The 18,749-nt window shown below is 38.9% G+C and overlaps 2 protein-coding genes across 2 annotated transcripts in view; both read right to left on the bottom strand.

Annotated features, from left to right (window-relative positions):
• Window positions 1–3,516: 3,516 nt before the first annotated feature.
• On the bottom strand, window positions 3,517–10,147 carry LOC148318342 (C-C chemokine receptor type 1-like). Its single transcript, XM_088283057.1, is given in 6 exon segments — window positions 3,517–4,466; window positions 4,468–4,546; window positions 7,199–7,388; window positions 7,489–7,582; window positions 7,647–7,725; window positions 10,093–10,147. Coding segments are annotated over 4 exon segments (1,086 nt in total). The 5' UTR covers window positions 7,535–7,582; window positions 7,647–7,725; window positions 10,093–10,147; the 3' UTR covers window positions 3,517–3,695.
• A 711-nt stretch (window positions 10,148–10,858) lies between these two features.
• The window catches only part of LOC148318341 (uncharacterized), a 34,923-nt gene continuing 27,032 nt past the window's right edge, over window positions 10,859–18,749 (bottom strand). Inside the window, exons 24-29 of the mRNA XM_088283056.1 lie at window positions 17,746–17,778; window positions 16,669–16,824; window positions 16,457–16,511; window positions 14,414–14,608; window positions 11,404–11,481; window positions 10,859–11,049 (exon numbers count right to left, since the gene is read on the bottom strand). Coding sequence (XP_088139182.1) covers window positions 10,862–11,049; window positions 11,404–11,481; window positions 14,414–14,608; window positions 16,457–16,511; window positions 16,669–16,824; window positions 17,746–17,778 — 705 coding nt within the window. The 3' untranslated portion in view covers window positions 10,859–10,861. The remainder of the gene's footprint in view (window positions 11,050–11,403; window positions 11,482–14,413; window positions 14,609–16,456; window positions 16,512–16,668; window positions 16,825–17,745; window positions 17,779–18,749) is intronic.

The raw sequence follows: 18,749 nt of genomic DNA, 5'->3' as shown, positions 1-18,749 counted from the left end.
GAACTTGAAAAAAATTAAATAATAAACCTTGTTAATGTTTTATTTTCTAATTTTTTTTTCTCCTGGTCCGGCCCCTTTGTCAAATTCTAGAACCCATTGCGGCCCGCCAATCCAAAAAGTTTGCCCACCCCTTGTTAAGGTATTTTCCAGGGACCACTGGAAAATAGTAGGGTGGACTCTTTAAGCGCAAACACAGAGAGATATAATTTCACAAAGGTATTTATTATTACAAAGGAAAGCACAATTAATCTATATATCTATATCAATAATCAAACGCGACACCGGCAAAGATCAAAACGAAAATCGCCGGTGGACAAACTCACACCAGGAAACCAAAAGAAACTGACGGCGGAACGAAAAGCGCTTGCAGAAGGCAAGGCATACAACAAACATAAATTGCTTACAGCAGAAGGGCAAGAAAAAACCAATTGGGATGAACGAGAACCAAAACGAGCAGAACCGTAGCAGAAACGGAGAAACACGAACAAAAACACCATTCGCAGAATGCAGTACGAGAAGACTATAATTCACCACTTGGATCATGATCATGAGCAATGCAGGAGAATATTCCGACGCTGAGTAGTCAGCGTAGGAGGCTTAAGTAATGACATAATCAGCGAGTTGACAAGAGACAGGTGCGGGGCTGGTGGGCGCGTCTCTCCGGCCATGACGACACGAACCAGGAACGAGCGCTGGAGGAAACGCCCCCACTCGGCTGGGAAAACACAATTAGCATGGCATGACAGAAACGGATCATGACACCCCTGGACTAAGTAATTATGAGATCCTAAATTTGTGAACAAGATGGAGGCAAGACAACAAGAAATTTTCATTGCCTTTGCTTTTAACACCTGTTCATTGAACACAAGACGTGTCACTCTGTATGCGATGCTGATGGTACTAAAAGCATAGTCGTGATATTCACTGGACATTTGTTATCCTTCACATTGACATTTATAGCAAAGCACTATACACACCCTGTTCTCAAAGGAAAACTAAACGAAGGTATGTAGAGTCAATATCACGCCGTAAAAAAAAAGGAACAGCTTAGTGTTGCAGTCTGGCTGTTTACTACTTGGAAGTGTGTGTGCTGGCCAGCTGACAAATTCAGGAGCTGCTGGATTAGATGACTGGCACAGTAATGGCAGTCGGTGCTGGATGACTTCCAACAGGCTACTATTGGAGTTGACTGACTGTAGCCCAGGGGAACAGTGTACTTGGCTGTTAATGTTTGCAGTTTTTTTTTTTTTTATTGCAAGACCCAAGTTAAATACTGGTAAAGTGGGATCTTTGTAAGGGCCAAAGTTCTGACAGCTGCCTATTTCAGTATAATTTTAAATAGGTCCTCCTAAAGTGGCAGCTTTGTGAGCAATGATCATGCAAGATATAAAAAGGCCAACTTTTCATGTTTTTATTTTCAAGCTTCTCAGCTCTCAATCAAATCTTTATGTGTTAGCGCCTCCGACTATGGAGATCGCCTGAGTCTTTTCATGGAGATGAATCGTCAGTTAACTCATTCACTACTAGCCAAGTAAAAATTAAATTAAATTAAATTAAATTAAATTAAAAAAGGATCTTTGACGTCATTATCCGTCAATGGCAGTAAATGAGTTAATGAATTTTATTACAATCACAACTTGTTCCCTTTATGTCTTGTTTCAAGTTGAACAAAATAATACTCAAAGATAATCAGCACTGTTACTTTTTGATCTTGAATGCATAATATTTGACGACCCGTTGTTGAAGCTAAATAGCACACCGTTGACAGTACAGTGTGCAACAAACCTTAGGATTTTTCTTTTTACCTGACACAAACTCAAAATAGTGCAACTGAGTGATGGTGAAAGCTGCCACTCGAAACAGTTTGCGATATAATAAAAATAACTTGACTGTGAAAAGTCACATTTTAGAACTGCCGGTGGCCATATACCAGTCGTGTATGCTAAGTGTGACTTCCGCATTCATGTGCTGCGTGTGTGTGTTTTCCTGCTTAAAACTACCTCCGTCCACTCCAAAATGTCTTTGGTACAAGATTACACTTCCTCTTTCCTCCCACTTGTGTAATAACTAAACGCATGAAATACAAGGCAGCTCTTACTTTCAAGCAATACTTGACTGTAGTTCATTTGTGACAGCTTCATTTCAGTGTTTCCCTATCTCTTCAACAAGTGGAGGAAGGCAGAAGTGTAGGCGAACAGTTTATCACGAGCAAGCATGCATGGTGTGAAGCGGAGTAGAAGGGATTTAAAGCCACTGAAAGCTGGAGGGAAGTTCTGCCGGTGATCTACCTCTGTTTTAAATCAGAGCACATGCCGGGACTACACAATAGGAATGTGATAAATGAAAGGTAACAGTATGCTTGGCGATGTAGCATAAATTCTTCTTTTTTTTTTTTTTTTTGACGCTGTCATGTAGGCTATATATTTTCGTAACTAATCTTGGGCCAGGTTGTAATATCTCTTTGGAATTACTGCGACGAGAGTTGGGGTGATGAACACCAGCATTATTTACACAGGAACGGCATCTTGTTTGTGTGCCGTGCCTCTAAATTCTTGCAGAAAATGATTGTCGTTATCAGGGGTCACCCACATGATGCCCAAGGGTGCTTGCTAGCCTTCAGGGACCACATTGAGTGTTCTAAAAATAGCTCACCCATGATGGGTGATTGTGATTTCCTTGGACTGTTATAGCCGTGATCTGATTTGAAAATGTAAACGCTTGCAGAGGGTTGTAGGAATTTTTTTTTTTTTTTGACCAGTATGTTCACATATTGGAGCAAAATATAATCCAAAAATAAAAACAATTTTTAAAAAATGTTATACATATAAATATATGCCTCTAATCTCCTTGCACACTTGAGTACAATGACAATAAAGGGATTTCTAATTCTAATATATATATATAAATATATATATATATATATATATATATATATATATATATTAATTTCATTTAAAAAATTATTAAAAATTATATATATATATATATATTTTTTTTTTTTTCTGAAAATATTACCTAATCACAAGCATGACTATGAACAGATGATGATTTAAAAATATATCTAAAAATAAACCCCAAAAAATCCTAATGAAAAAAAGTAATTATCCTTTTTCTAACCGGTGCGCCTTCCAAGATGTCATAAAAGATTCCATCCAGGCAGGGCATCAGAATTTTATTAGCAGTCCCAAAAAAAAAATCTGTCCTGCAATATTGTTTGTTTACCAAAGTCTGTTGTTTTATTAACATAATCCTTTTGTCAGCATTATGTCTGGTAGTCGCATTCAACTTTATCACCCGAGTTAATTTAAACAATGGAGGACAAAATGTCACGCTAACCAATTTGTAAGTGAAAATAATCAGGCAGCAGGACAACCAATGAGTAATTGAAAACATTTCCTTTATGTACAGAACCATTTTTTTCCTGTAATAAGCTAAATGCTGGAAGCATATCTCCTCTGTCTTTATCGAGTCACGGTGACAAAATTCTCACCGTACTTACAGCGAGCTGTTTATAAAGTGAATGGAAAAATAAATAAATCATTATAATTTGGCCGGGCACAGTCTATGCTTCACAAAAAGTTATATTCGAGCGATGTGGTTTTATTTTCATGATGACTTGTGAACGTTTTTCAGTAAAGCAGAGTAATATTTTTCTATTGGCGATACCAAAATGTAATCGGACAATCACCTTAAAACTAGTATGCTGTACTTTTCGTGGCCATGCCTCGGCTGTGTTGAGAGCTCCTCAAATCCTGCTTTGACTCGGGGAAGCGTTTTATTATCAGCTGCCTAAAGTAAGCCCGGAACTTTTTCCCAACAAAAGTATAAAAGACGGGACTGATGCAAAAGTAGATATACGCAAAATGCCGTGTTACGTGAAGGGCATAGCTTGTTTTCTCCGCTTGCTCACAATTGGGGGATTCGTCGTGGAACACGAGCACGAGGTTGAACGGGGTCCAGCATATAAAAAAAAGCAGCACGATTATGAATATGAGCTTCACTGTCTTGAACTTGGTAACCAATTTAGATGAGATGACAGTGATGGCGATTCTAATGTCGGAGTAAACAATAATTGCCCGGGGGAAAAGAAAGAAAAGTATAAGTTGTAGGTAAAAGCCAGATATTCTTAGCCGAGACACATCAATGGAAGGAAAGTCTCCGGGATATTCTTGACAGTACGTGTTATTATTCATATGATGAATAAAAGTAGTGTGGAGGATCATAGGCTTAATACACGCTAAACTACTGACCTACCACACCGCCAAGCAGGAGATGAACGCGTAGCTTTGGTTCCTCAGACCGGATGTACTCAAGGAGTAAACGACAGCGAGGTGGCGGTCAAAGGTCAAAAGAGTCAGAAAAAGGACGGAACTGTAGAAACCCAGATAATAAACAGTGGCGACTATATTGCACATCAGTTTGCCAAAGATCCAGTTGGAGAGCTGCATGTAGACTCCCAGAAAAGGGAAGGCTGCTCATGAAGATCAGGGAGGAGATCACCAGATTCACCAGCAAGATGTTGGTAACACTTGTTACCTTCTCGAACCTACAAGGACCAGATCAGTATCGGTATGTTACCGTATTTTCCGGACTATAAGTCGCTACTTTTTTCAGAGATTTTGAACTATGGCGCTAATACAACGGCACGGCTTGTCTGTGGATTTTTTGTTTCGCCACTTGGGGGGCGCTATAGTACAGAAAAAATGCTTAATAAATCCAGATTTTTTTTTCTCTTGGGTCTGTTCTGTTTTAATTAGCATAGTTGTTGCCGTGTTAAAAGGCGCAATCTGTTTATGTACCTTTATGTGCATTCACAGTACAAAATCGTTGTGTACATGCAGTAAACAACTCATTTTTTTCAACAAAGAAAACTGCGGCTTATAGCCTGGTGTGGTTTGTATATCGGGATTTCTATTTATTTTATTTTATTTTATTGTACTTTATTTTATTTTATTTTAATTTTTATTTTATTTTATTTTACTTGATTTAATTTAATTTTATTTTATTTTATTTTATTTCCAAAAAAAGAGTACGGAAAATACGGTCCTCATCCCATGTGGATTAAATTAAATGTGAGAAATTATAGGTTTTTGTACTTCCGGACTTGGTTTTCATGATTAATTTTCAGGACTGAGCCCATACCAGAATGAAGAAATACTGAGAGATGAGCCCAAAATAATCTGTGCATTTTTTTTATTTTATTTATTTATTTTTACGGACGGATGAGTAAAGATGAATCTCTACCAAAGTGGAGGGAAAGCAGAGAAAGAAAATGTCTGTTTATGATCCAAACAAACTCAGGTCATGTCACGGTTGGCTTTTTTTCCTGCTTAAGATAAGACTGAAGGGAGTAATCCCCAACAAATAATAACTGAAAGAGGCTGTTGCAAAAGCCTGCAAAAAAAAAAAAAAAAAAGCATCGCAAAAGAAGAAAGTTTCGTAATGTCAATAGGTCACACTCTTGATGCTCATTATTCACTTTGTTAATTAATCGTATTCACCACCGTGGTACTTTGTTCATTCGTATGAGTTGCAGACGTAAACACCTGGAAATAAAAGCTGTGCGCTGTTAAACGCCAATTGCGGCAGTTCCCTTCATTTTGCCTCAATTGCTTCAAGCCACCATTAATCAACAATCAATTCCACACAATTGAACACATTCTTAACGATCAATTAATCGATTATTATGCCCACCCCTTGATGTTAACGAGCCATGTTAGCGCTGCAATCATCCATTTTATGTGTGACGTGAAGCTTTTAAGCGGCTTAAATGTCTTTTACTTTGCAGAGTCTGCAATAGTGAAAGATTTTTTTTCATTTTATTTTTTTTATACGGCATCAACAATTTCTTACATTCCCAAGGCAGAAACATGACGCGAATTTAAATACCGTATGTCGAAACGTTCATTCACCCATGCTACCAAAATAAAGTCAAAATTCCGATAAATATTTGTTTGACATAATATTAAGCCAACGTTGTTGTTACTCTCCAAACTTTGCACGCTAGCATCTTGAAAATCGTCCTTCAATTTGTTGCTCCAACGAAAGGACATATTATGCTACCCGATGTGTCTTTTATATAATTACAAGGACAAACTTCAACTTTGAGGGGTAATTTGGAATAATATACCGTATATTACGGCTAACAGACTCATCACTTTTGACGGCTGAAGGTAACGAGTGCAAAAATGCTCAAATGTGGAGTGGTCCACTTCATACTTGACATTTGCTTCACTTATTTGACTTACTTACAGTTTAGGGATCTATCTGTATCTATAATTTTTTTTTTCGCCAATGAGAAGACACAAACCGCTGCAGATAATTACCCCCTTTGGAGTCCATTAGTGGAAATTGCACCTTGAGGGGCAGGAATGGACACCTATGGGTGACACGAAGAAGCGAGCTTGTAAACAACCATACACAGGAACCACTTTCACTGTCATAAATCGAAGTAAAAGTTTGGCGATTTGCATATTCATCACCGAGGCGGATTGCAGAAAAGACAACAAAAATGTGACACGATAGGATATTCGTTCAATCATCTTGTGTTTGTCATAAAGTTCAAGTAGCATTCTTGCATATATATTGCATAAGTGTTATTACATGTGCATGACACTTTTTTTTATGTGCAATTTATTTCTATCGTCAACCTCAATGTTTTTTTATATATATATTCTATTCTGTATAATGACCACAAAGTAATTCCACACAAGTTTCCACACGTTTCTTTGTGTTTCCATGAACCTATTTTCCGTCATTTCAAAAGCCTGAACAGAGAATAATGCCGGCGATGCCGAACAATGCGCAGGTGATCTTCAGTTTTCTTCGCTAGATTGAAAGTGTAGCCATTGAGTAGGTGAATTGTTCGTCTCTCCCGGTGCATGAATACTGTACTCTCGTTCATCCTGGATATTTCAGTCCTTTTGTCTGACAAACTAATTATATACTTGGTGAAAGCCATTATCGCTTATCAACTCGAGCAACAAACTGTAGATTCATTTAAAAATTGGAAGGCATTGGCTCAACGATTTTACTGAGCTGAAGATTATAGCCATGGCGATGAACGGCGACAACTTAATTGCATTAGATGGCTTTGGGACTTAACACTAAAATGAATAAATAAAACAAACCAAAACAACTCCAGACATGAACTCGTTGTGGGAAAGTTTTCAAGATTATGACCATGTTTTCAACTCACCGATAGACGATGGTCAGGACAAGTCCGTTGCCTGAGAGACTGAAGAGAAACATGAAGTAGTAAAGGATGGACAGCCGAGCCCCAACATAGTTGTCAACGTCCCGATTACATGGTGCGACAAGCGTGGACGCATCATTGCTGTAATTATCGTAGTCGTAATCGTACATTGTCGTTTCCATCTTCAAATTGACTGTAAGAAGTAACAAAGATAAATCATATTTGCAGTATTAACTCGTTCATTACCATTGACGGCTAAATACGTCAATCAATTTATTTATTTTTTTTTTTACTTGGCTGGTCAGAAAGTGTGCACCAAGGTGGGAGGGGCCAAATCATTAGTTGGACCAAACACCGCTCGGAACTGAATAACCTTCAGAGGACCTCCTTTGAAAAAAAACAAAACACCAATGAGTTTGAATGAATATCATGCTAACTCGAGCTGACTTACCGTCTGGCCTTGTCCTTGTTGTCTGACTCGAAGGGCTCAAGCGATGCAGCGAGCTGACTCACAGTGACTTCAAGTCACCCTATGATAAATCAGCAAGAGGGGAGGAAGTATCTGAGAATAATGCCGCTTTTTGTGCATGTGTATGTTTTTGGGGAATTCAAACATGACTTTTTTAGCTTTTATCCATCTCTCTCTCTGTCTTGGTGTATGATTAAATATACTTTATATATTTTGAGCTCTGTTAAAAGCTGTTTGATACAATGTATAGAGATTGACATCATACAAGATGGTCCGAAACACTCGTTCAACAATATTTATTATCGCGACAGTAACCAAAAAAAAAAAAAACATTGCAATGCAATGCAATCATATCTTCCAAACATCAACAATTATTTACTTACTGATATATCGATAAATAATGCCCGACAAAGTAGAAATTAAAATTTATCTTCTCCGGATATATTACAAATACATTTCTGTGACACGAAGTGAGAAAACAACTACAAAGGCGATTCATAAATCATTGCACTGCCGGATTTGAAAAAAAAAAATAAAAATAAATAATACAATACAAAGGAGCAACTAAAGGCTACGTTTGAGAGTATATCAATAGAACTATTATTGCTTTCAAACTCACAGTGTACAATAAATGGGGAGGAAATGAAGCAAACTGACGTGTGTGTGTGGGGGGGGCAAGATATATTCGCGCAAAAGTAGAACAGTCAGCATGGACATGCATGATTTTGTGCTTCTAATAGTTTTGTTCTTCTGGGTGAAAATTTCTATATCCATCCATTATTTGTCCTCATGCGTGCTGCGGCATAGTTCACTATTCTTCGAGGACTACTTTGAAACTTGCCAACTCTGACAAGTAGAAATGTACCATATGAAAGTAAAAAAGCATCATTTAGAAAGCAGCTTCCTGATGCGCGAAGCCGCGGGAGAGAGAGAGAGGCACTTGTTAGGTTTGTTATCCCACAAGGCGTTTTTGACAGTTTTGCGCTGATGTACGTCCCAAACCTCTTTCCTGTGGAAATTGAGAGAGAAGCCAGTCGTTCCGAGGCAACTAAATTTAATCTGTCGCTAAGTGTGAGGAGATACAACTTCACTCGGAGCCCAAATTCTCTTCCTCCTTGCAAACGGATTGTTTGCTGCCTACGTCTGTAGTTCTTTTATTGGATAAAGAAGCTAATATGAATGCTAAATGCTAAATCTGTCTGGAAAAAGCTGCTGCTGCTGTCTCGAGAGCCGTAAAGGCAATTACCCAGACTGGAAATGGAGTTTCTGACGACTACTACTTAACTACTTTTTGATTGGCAGGCCACAATGGGTTGTAAAATTTGACAGAGGGGGCCGGACCAGGAGTAGAAGAATGGAGTGTTTTGGTCACCTCACCGCATCGGAGAAAAAAAAAAATACATTTAATTTTAAATGAAAGAGAAGAAAATAATTACAACAATATGTCTTTGAAAAACCACATTTTTTAGAGAAAAAAAAAACATGAAAAAGGTTTATTCATTTCATTTTTTTTCAAGTTCGGCGGGCCGGATTAAAACGTTTAGCGGGCCGCATGTGGCCCACGGGCCGTAGTTTGCCCACACCTGTTCTAACACAATTGTGAGGAACATTAAAACATTTCTTGTCCAGTTCTGAAAACTTGATTGCCAATTTTACCCAAGGTTGGATGAATTCTGCTTTTACGTAAGCGATAGTGCCAATTATTGGAAGCTACGACGAAATGCAAATTGGCACAATGGACTCCATGAATCTGTGTGAAAAATTCCAGATGTATAGAAAACAAACAATTCCTTGCAGAACGACTTTGCACCGACTGCTGCTGACATGTCAAAGGCTTCAACGTTCTTTTATGATGTGCTGACAATGCTCAACTTAGCCCTTTTCAACTATTTTTTTTTCTTTATGGCACATTGGTGGAGGACTGTGAATAGATATGAAAACGTTCTTTTCCGTCAGTCTAAAAATAATGTCCCTGCTTTTTTTTTTTTTTTGTATTCCACAAAATAGCAACAACCAACAAGTGGAATATGCTCTGCATCTTGGCTGTTCGGGAATTAAAAACCTACAGAGAATTTGTTTTGTTTTTTTTGGCCTGCAAGTCTTATAATTGGGCAATTAAAGAGAAGTGACAGTAATTTTGTATGAACAGAGTGATAAATGAGGATTTAAAAATACACAAAGCCCAACACAATGCCAATGAAGGTGCGCTTATTTATGCTATTATTTATGAACAACTATCAAACTAATGGCCTTTTGCTGTATTCGACAATCGAGTAAATAAACATCCTTGATCACTGAATGAGAAAAAAAATGGTGTGTGTGTGAAAAAACTATTTTTTCAGGCTTCTATAAAAAAAAAAAATGCGAATAAATACGTGTAAATGTGAGGGTGAGGTAAACGACCAATTTTAAAATTCCTTGACATTACCTCAGAGATCCTCCATCCTGTCTGTTTTCTATCCATCCCAGCTGCATCACAGCTGATTCAAACGATCGGATAATCAGCAAGGTTTGCAGAATCTAGATAACGATCCTGATCATTTCAATCAGGTGTGTTGCAGCAGGCATGGACACCCGAGGAACAGGATTGAAGACCCTGGCATTATGTGTGAAAGTCCTTTCAGTATTTTTGGACAGCCTTTTTCACACCATTACAATGGATTAAAAAAAAAAAAAAAAACGGCACAAGAGGTCCCAGTATACAGTTGTAGAACAAAAAAACGATTTTTCTGCCACACAGTTCATACAATCATCATTATGGCGACAGCGCTTTAGCGCCCAAGGCAGAAATAACTTGAGTTCCAACACATTAGCCCGCCTCACCTTCAACCCCGACAGCAACCTATCTATCGAAAACAACACAACTAAGTCGTAAACCTCACTGCTACTTTATTGTCATCCCACTTGAACGCTTAAACCCCGCTCAAACAGAAAAGCAAAAATTTGTATCGCAGAATCCCCCCTCCGCTCAGCTGACGTTTGCGCCGCAAATTCTCCAACTCTGAATCATGTGTCGCCCGTTTCGGTTTGACTCAACTCACGAGGTTATTTCTGCCTCCGGTGTTGCTGTTCCACGCACGACGGGCTTCTACAGGAGTCAACAGTCACCCATGAATCAGTGATACAGTAAATGGCCTCTGGATACATGTGGGTGTTAAAGCCAGTGGCACTTGAGTCCCTCGCTGCTGTGTGTGCCATCAGATATTGGGTCCTTTGCTGTAATGTTCCCTCAGGTTGTAGGTCTGATAACACATGGATAAGTCACACATCCCCGGTGTCCCTGGATTACCCCTTTTACCGGGATCTCCAGGGGGTCCTGGTGTCCCAGGAATTCCCTGGTTGCCTGGCTGCCCGATGCCATCAAATCCGCGAGGACCTCGAGACCCTTGAGTTTCCACAAAGGAAGAAAAAATATATATATACATAAATATATAAATAAATACAAATGATGACGGGGTTTTCTGCATAATTGAAAATATATGATTATTATAAAAACAAATATTGTGCATGGGATTACTAAACAATGTTATGTAAGTGCTCACAAAAAAACATCTACCCACATATTGGTTAAAAATGGAGCGTCCTTAATGTGTTTTTATTAAAAGTGCACTCCTGTTGATGAGAGCTCAGATGTCAGAAAATTGTAGTTGCTGAAACATTTTGCAACTCCAGAAAATGCAGGAATGGGAGTAGAGGAGTAAAGTACGCTAAATGATTCGATGATTCTCTTGCTACGTACCTAGCTGTCCGGGTGGTCCTGGTCGTCCCGGTTGACCTTCGCCTTTGCCGCCCTTGAACCCTCGTGGTCCTACGTCACCTGGGGACATTGCATGTTTACGTAAAAATCCAAATGATCACGACAGTAAAATGACTTTAAAAGTTGCAATGAATTTGATGTTTGCCAGTCCTGATGATTATTATGAATAAAAATATATACTCTATTAATTTTGATTGTAGACATTGGATTAGTCGATTAATCGGCTAGTAATCAATTAGCAAACTCATGTTTGATAATCATTTAAATTGAAATTTAAAATTGCCCAATTTCTAAGATTTTCAACCATGAAATTTGCTCTTACTTTGAAAAATATTTTTGCCCATTTTCTGACACGTGAAGGATCAAGCAATTAACTGAATCAAATTTGTTTGTGCATTTTCTGCACGGTCAAATTTGAAACAACGTCCTCAAGGGCAGATTTGGAATCATATTAGTTAAAAGGTACTCTCCTCTAAGGACAAGATTTTTACTCAGTGGTCTATAAAAAGACAACAATGCCAAAACAAAGAGAACGATTATATCAGGCGTATTTTATATCGAGCGTTTTTCTCGACCAACGTCAGCTGCAATAGCCGACAGCTAATGAGAACGGGTGGTACAGTATATATAAGGGATTGTTTTCTAGCCACGTCTAAATAAAATAAATAAATGAATAAAAACTAATTTGCAAAGAAACACGTTGCTTTAGTCCTCTATGGATTTTTTTTTTCACATGTGCTCACGTGGATTTTCCTCCGGCTATGCCAGCTTCCTCCCACATTCTGAAAATGCGGATGTTAGGATAATTGAAGACTAAAGTGTCCAAAGGTCAGAATGTGAGTTTAATAGCCTGTCTGTCTGTCTATGTGTGTCTATTTCTGTCCTGTGATTGACTGGACAAAGTTAGCAAAGTTAGCGGCAAATCAAACAAACCTACTGAACCGTCGATAAGGAATGTCGCGTTCGCGTTATTAATTTCACTAGTCGTTTTTGCAGATGCAGAACTCACGCCTGACCCTTCCATTTTTCTGTGGCAGCCTGTGGGAATGTGGTGGGAACACAAATAGTTCCCAGGATTGCTTCAAGTTGTTTTTTTTTTTTTAACAAAGCTTCCAAGGCCCCCCCCCCACAAAAAAAAAAAAATACACGCATTTATGCTATGTAGTTTCACAGATTCAAGATTCCAACCATTACCACCATTTTCCTTTATTTAACACACAATTTTTTAAGAAGACATGGTTCAATTTGACGGAAAAAAAGTAGCGCCTGAATATAATTTTTTTATAAAATACATTTTCATTGTTGTTTATTTTAAAATTACATTTTAGAAAGAATGACATTTAAGTTGCTTATTGCTCTAATGTGTCAAAACGGGTAAAATTTGCCCCCCAAAACCCCCAAAAATTCACTTTTAAATTATTGAGAATTTCTGTAGTATATTATATATCATATTTAAATGTCAGAATAAAATACTGCATCATAGAATATTTGCTCAATATATATATATTTCTATATTTTATTTTTATTTATTTATTTTTTTGCTGCCTCTTAATCAACGTCACAGTCATTCACCACGACAAACTCTTATTTTTTTGGTAGAAATAATATATGTCATCTCTTAAACTAACAAGGTGAAATGATATCCAAACAGTGAGACGTTATAGTTCGACATCTTCCACGGATGATTAGCCTCTTGAAAGGGTGCTAAATCAAAAAGCAGCTCATTAAGTTGGTTTTGCATGCAGTATTTATTTTATTTTGCTCGGCTGACTTTTACGGGTGCTCACTTGTTTAATAAGCTTGTTTTACGGGCTACATTGCGCATCAACACATCCAATTTGTTAGCTGTTGGCACTCTTTTGATTATAATCGGAGCTGAAAGCAGCTGTAAATTCCCCCGAGCTGTTGTTTCTCTGAAAAGGTGCGGTCATTTATTGTTTTCGTCGAGGGGGGAGAAAAAGACGCTACTGTAAAATAGCGCTCGGATTTCAGCGAGCGGACCTGCATGGCACTAAAATGCTGGTCGCTCACAAAATGCTGGTCTTTTAGTGATCCCGCGAGCCAAAAAGAAGTCCGCAGGTTCTAGAGCGTTCTCTATTCGGGCAGCAATGCTTTGGAATGCACTACCCTCAGATATTAGAGGTGCCACCTCGGTAGAAATGTTCAAAACACTATTAAAGACGCATTTATACTCTTGTGCATTTAGCTGAAATATTTGTTGGCCTGTTTACTGCCGCTTCTTCACTTTTCTGCCCCCTCCTTCCCCTGCTTGGGAATTAGGTGATGGGGACATGCTTTGAAGATTACGGCACTGACGAACCGGGAAGGGACCTGCTCTGCCGAAGTCGTCTTCATGCAGCGCCTCTTCTGATTTCCTTATATTTCAGCACTTCGTTGAACTACTTGTTGGCCTGTTTACTATCTCTGTTCTTTCTTTTCTGTTCCCAATCCACCGACTTGGGAATTAGGTGATGGCGATTCACTTGGAAGTGGCTGTTCTGAATTTACACCAACTGACCGGTACAAGATCGAAGGCTCATCTTCGGATATGCTGCCATGGATATTACGGCCCTGGATGAGGACCCACTCCACTGAAGTCATCTTCCTGCAGCACTTCATTCAATTGACTCTTATATTATCTCATCTATTATTGCATAGCGTCATTGTATGTGTCAAATGTTGCCCAGTTGGCATCCATTGCAGCCTGGTCATCCTGGAAGGGGGATTCCCCCCATCTGTGGTCCCTTCTCAAGGTTTCTCACTTTTCCCCTAATGAGGTTTTTTGAGTTTTTCCTTGCCCTCCTGGGGGTTAAGATCGGGGATGTCGATTGTGGCTATGTAAAGCCCTTTGAGACTGTCTGTGATTAAGGGCTATACTAATAAAATTGACTTGACTTGACTTGACACTATCGTGTACTTGCATTGACGTGGTCAGGATTAATCTGTCAATACTGTACCTCAGCGCCTAAAGGAGTCGTTCCGCAGTGCTTACCTTTGAGTCCCGGAGGACCCTGCGCTCCAGGAGTCCCTGGGTATCCTGCAGAGCCAGTCCTGCCAGGATAACCTGGGATTCCCATTGAGCCTTTGGGTCCTGGGGCGCCGGCCTCGCCAGGGGGTCCCTTCACAGTATGGCAGGATTCACATCTTGACGATCCACCCAATGTCTGGAGAAGTGCTGGAAGTTGGGCTAACGGGCAGAGAGAGATGTTCATTTCACCAAAAGCGTAACACAAAGGATGCATGTTGAGAATGCATGAGTAAACTTTGGGTAAATTTACAACAATAATCCACACACATTAAGGGGCTTGTTTTCTAAAATGCCCACTTCGAGACTTGCTTTTAAATATTGGTGTCAGGTTCCAAAGGGCTGTTCCATTTCCAGTCCAATGATGCGCTGCAAATAACAACGTAAATCTCCAAACCCAATTTCAACTCCAGGAGAAACATAAAGAAAGCCAGAACCAGTTTACTGATATTATTTATCAATCTCTTAAACGCTCCGTTTCTGTGCCACCGCACTTGAATAAGAAGCCAATCAGGATCCGGTTTACCATTCAGCCACAGCTAATTATACGTTCCATCCTCGCCCTCAAGGGTCCTCTGATGTTGGCTATCCACTCCGCTATCGCTCAAGTGAAATGGGGGAGGATAATGGTCTGCAGACTTCAAGTAAAGCGCCTTGATGCTTAAAAACTGAATTGACATGCACAGCACCGGAAGCAAAAATATTGTCATAATGGCACAAATGTGCGAATGTACGTTAAGTAAGACGGGATGAAACAGCACCGAAAATACACGATAGAATATAGACAATGTGTACTTTGCAAAACGAAATGCCAGTGCATAACATTACCATGGTAACCACCTGTTACATACAAACAACAGGTGCGTTTGATCACGCCGCAGCGCACCAATCCTCCACGCTGCTTCTCATTGCATCACATTTCCCAAATAACCCATCCAAATCATTGTCACAGCTAGTCGGCCTCGTTGCCTCACCATTCCTCCCTTTTTTGTCTCATCACTTCTATTCATTTAAGCTAATTGTGTCTGCTGAGTCGTACTTTGCAGCTGCTAGTTTGTAATGGAAGACATCGTTATGTTATCCAGCCCCAACCCCTCCTATCAAAAAAAAAAAAAAAAGCAGCTTGTACTCAATCACAGTCTGTGACACCAGCATTAGATCAATAATCACTTATGCGGCGATCCATATGACATTATAGGACATTAGTGATTGAAGGATGTGTTATTCATGAGTCATTTTCAGAAAGTTGCGTCACGTTGGTATTCTTATAACATTTTTGCAAGGGGGAGGTTTAAAGAAAAAACAATCAAAGAAAATCTGCACCAAAATGTAAACTCACTAACAGTCAAGTAAAAAAAAATAAAAAATTTAAAAAATAAATAAAATAAAAAAATGGATCTTTGACGTCTTTATCCGTCAATGGCAGTAAATGCGTTACATTTTCTGTCACCAATTTAAATATCTGGTTGTCAGTATTTTCCAAAACTTTGGATTTAGCTTTATATTGTTGCTAAAAAATAAGCTGATGATAAAAATCTTTTCTCAAGCTTTTATGAGAAAAAAAAAATCTGAATCGTTGGAATTTAGAAGAAGCGGTATTCAGCCGGTCATTTTGTCCATCACCAAAATGAAATACCAAACGCTGCATCACAGCGAATTTGCAAATATGCCCTTGAGGAGCTATGAGAAGGATATCATAGCACATCAATCAATTATATTATTAATATGTTTCCTTGGCACAATTGCTACATTATTCATGTTCTGTCCATGATATCAATGTCAGTCTTCATGCCCAATTTTATGGAAACTATAAATGGGTTGACGTTTTTTGGCACGCTATAATGAGTAAAAATAATTAGCATTCCCTTCAGTCTTATAATAATGTGCAATTTAATAACAATAATCATGCTAACTTGAAATCGCAATGTTGTATTTGATGCATTTGAATCCGTTCAAATCCTATTCGGCCATTGACCTTCATGCTGCGCTGACGTTAAAACACATACTTACCGCGCAGAACGTCAGTGCAGAGCTTTACAAGATGCTCATCTGATGGTGACTTGCCCTGAAAAACAGAAGCAAATCTCAAACAAGATACAGGTCTTAATCTTCATCTCGCCTTGACATTTCGAGCATAAACCCCCGTGGCCTCAAACTTGACTTTTCCATATTTTGGCAGGAATCCCCATTCGACTGAGACAATAATGAGCACGTTCACTCACTGGCTTTCCAGGGAATCCAGGCTGACCTGGTTGGCCCGGCAACCCATCAAGTCCAGGAAATCCCCTTGGACCAATAGCGCCCATGTGGCCATTATGGCCCATGTCCCCTTTCTTTCCTTCTGGCCCTCTCAGGCCTTCATCCCCTTTCAATCCTTTCTGAAAGAGGACATGTGAGAGAAGATATTTCATGAGAGTGATAGAACATATTTTTTTTGCAGCAGTCAATCAAATGGCGCATTACCAAGTTTTGTATGTAAATTTCAACAACGCAAAAAATATTGGGTGTGAAGTGTGCTATCCTGTATTTATTTTGATTGAATTATGATTTTTATTTATATATGTAAAAATATAATTACAATGTTATTACAAAAATGTCAGAAAGCCTTTCACATCATCACGTTAAAAAGCCAAGAGTGACATCGCATACTTTGACAAGTATCGATACCGTGTAGGGTGAATCGATACTCTGGTACCTGTCTTCTCGATATAAAATATAGTCTTTTTTTTTTTTATTTTATTTTTCCTTTTTACAAATGATGAGGAGTAAGAAACAATGTGAGCACTAAATCAAGCTTCATTCAAGTTACAATTTAACATACCATTTCACAATTTCCAATGAAATTGCTGTGTTTAACGACCAAATAGCTTTTTTGTCCTTGGATGATGTGATGAAATGATCGTAAAAAAAAAAAGAAAAAAGCCTCCAGCTGCTTTTTATTCGTGATCCAAAATGATGCACCCGCAGAGGAGATGTGTGTTTTCGACATCATCAACAAATGAGACAGCACGTGCACAACTAGGGGGGGGGGGGGGGGGGGACGCTGAAGCTCCATAAATTTATAATGCTGCAGACAGCTCTGTAAAGTGTTTGCAATTTCAAATGTGTTCAGCTTCGGAGAGAATGCTTTTGTGATGTATATTTTTTGCCTGGGGGGGTTAGATTTCCCCAGGCCTGAAGGTATTGGCTCTGTAAGTCTTCCAAAGAAGCTACGCACAAGCTTGTCAGGGCTTCTCACTGTGGGGCAGAATGAGAGAGAATGGATTATATCTAATACCGCAAAGTCTAATTTGACATACCTCTCCTTCCCTTCCCCTGGGTCCCACTTGGCCCTGATGTAAGAAAGAAAAGAGAGCAGAGAGAGGCGGGGGGGGGGGTTGAAAAAGAAGACGAGGAAGAAATGGAGAAACATTAGAAATGAGTGCTTACATATCAAAAGCTGAGACAGAGTGTCAGAGGAGAGATGCTCACAGCTCTGCATTGGTGATGCTGAGCTGCTCACACCATCCCCCCCCCACAAGCCAGTTGGTTTACACAATATTTCAGATTGCTTATTCCAATGCAAATCTCCAACACTCCTTTTGTACTTGCCGTAATGTCATGGAAAATGCATTTGTGAATCTTTTGTTCCATTGAAACCAGCATCCGCCGGTAACACCAAATTCTCTAAGGCTGTTTTTTTTTTTTTTTGCAGAATTAAACACTTTAACATATATCCGAGACTCTCGGAGTGCGACATTTCCCCTGAAAATACCTCTTTTTTTTTTTTTTTAATGAATCCTTTCTGATGGCAGTGTCATGTTCCACAAATGACTCTTTCTTTCATTCACAAGCATGGCTAGCAAACATGATTTGGATTAGCAATGATATTGCAAGTGGAAATAATATCACATAGCGAATCAAAGCTTGCAAATTACATTTTTCTCTAAACAGTCCCCTTGGCGAGTAATTTCATCCATCCAAGTGCTTGAAGGAAGAAAATAAGCTTGGTCGGTTCAAAGTATTTAAACATGTGTCTTTTGAGATTACTTTTTAGATGAGATGTTTAATGAACCAATATAGAGGCACAACAGTTTGGTAGCAAACTCAGAGGCAAGTTCAAGTTAGTTGCTGTGTTGTCCTGAATTTAATTTCGGGCACGATGCTTTTTTTTTTTTTTTTTCCCTGCTGGATGATAAAAGAAACAGGCGAAAATGGAGCTTAACTAAAAGGAGGTTAAGTTTCTTTCATTTTTTTTTTTTTACGCATCAATGCAACAAAACGCAGGACAATTCTACATCAACAAAACAAAAAAAAATTTTGA

This window comes from Idiotropiscis lumnitzeri, chromosome 19 (assembly GCF_059441095.1).
Source record: "Idiotropiscis lumnitzeri isolate Australia: NSW breed Sydney's pygmy pipehorse chromosome 19, RoL_Ilum_1.0, whole genome shotgun sequence".
In the NCBI taxonomy this organism is placed as follows: Eukaryota; Metazoa; Chordata; class Actinopteri; order Syngnathiformes; family Syngnathidae; genus Idiotropiscis; species Idiotropiscis lumnitzeri.
The sequence above is the reverse complement of the archived record's forward strand: the minus strand, read 5'-3'. Positions and strand labels throughout refer to the sequence as shown.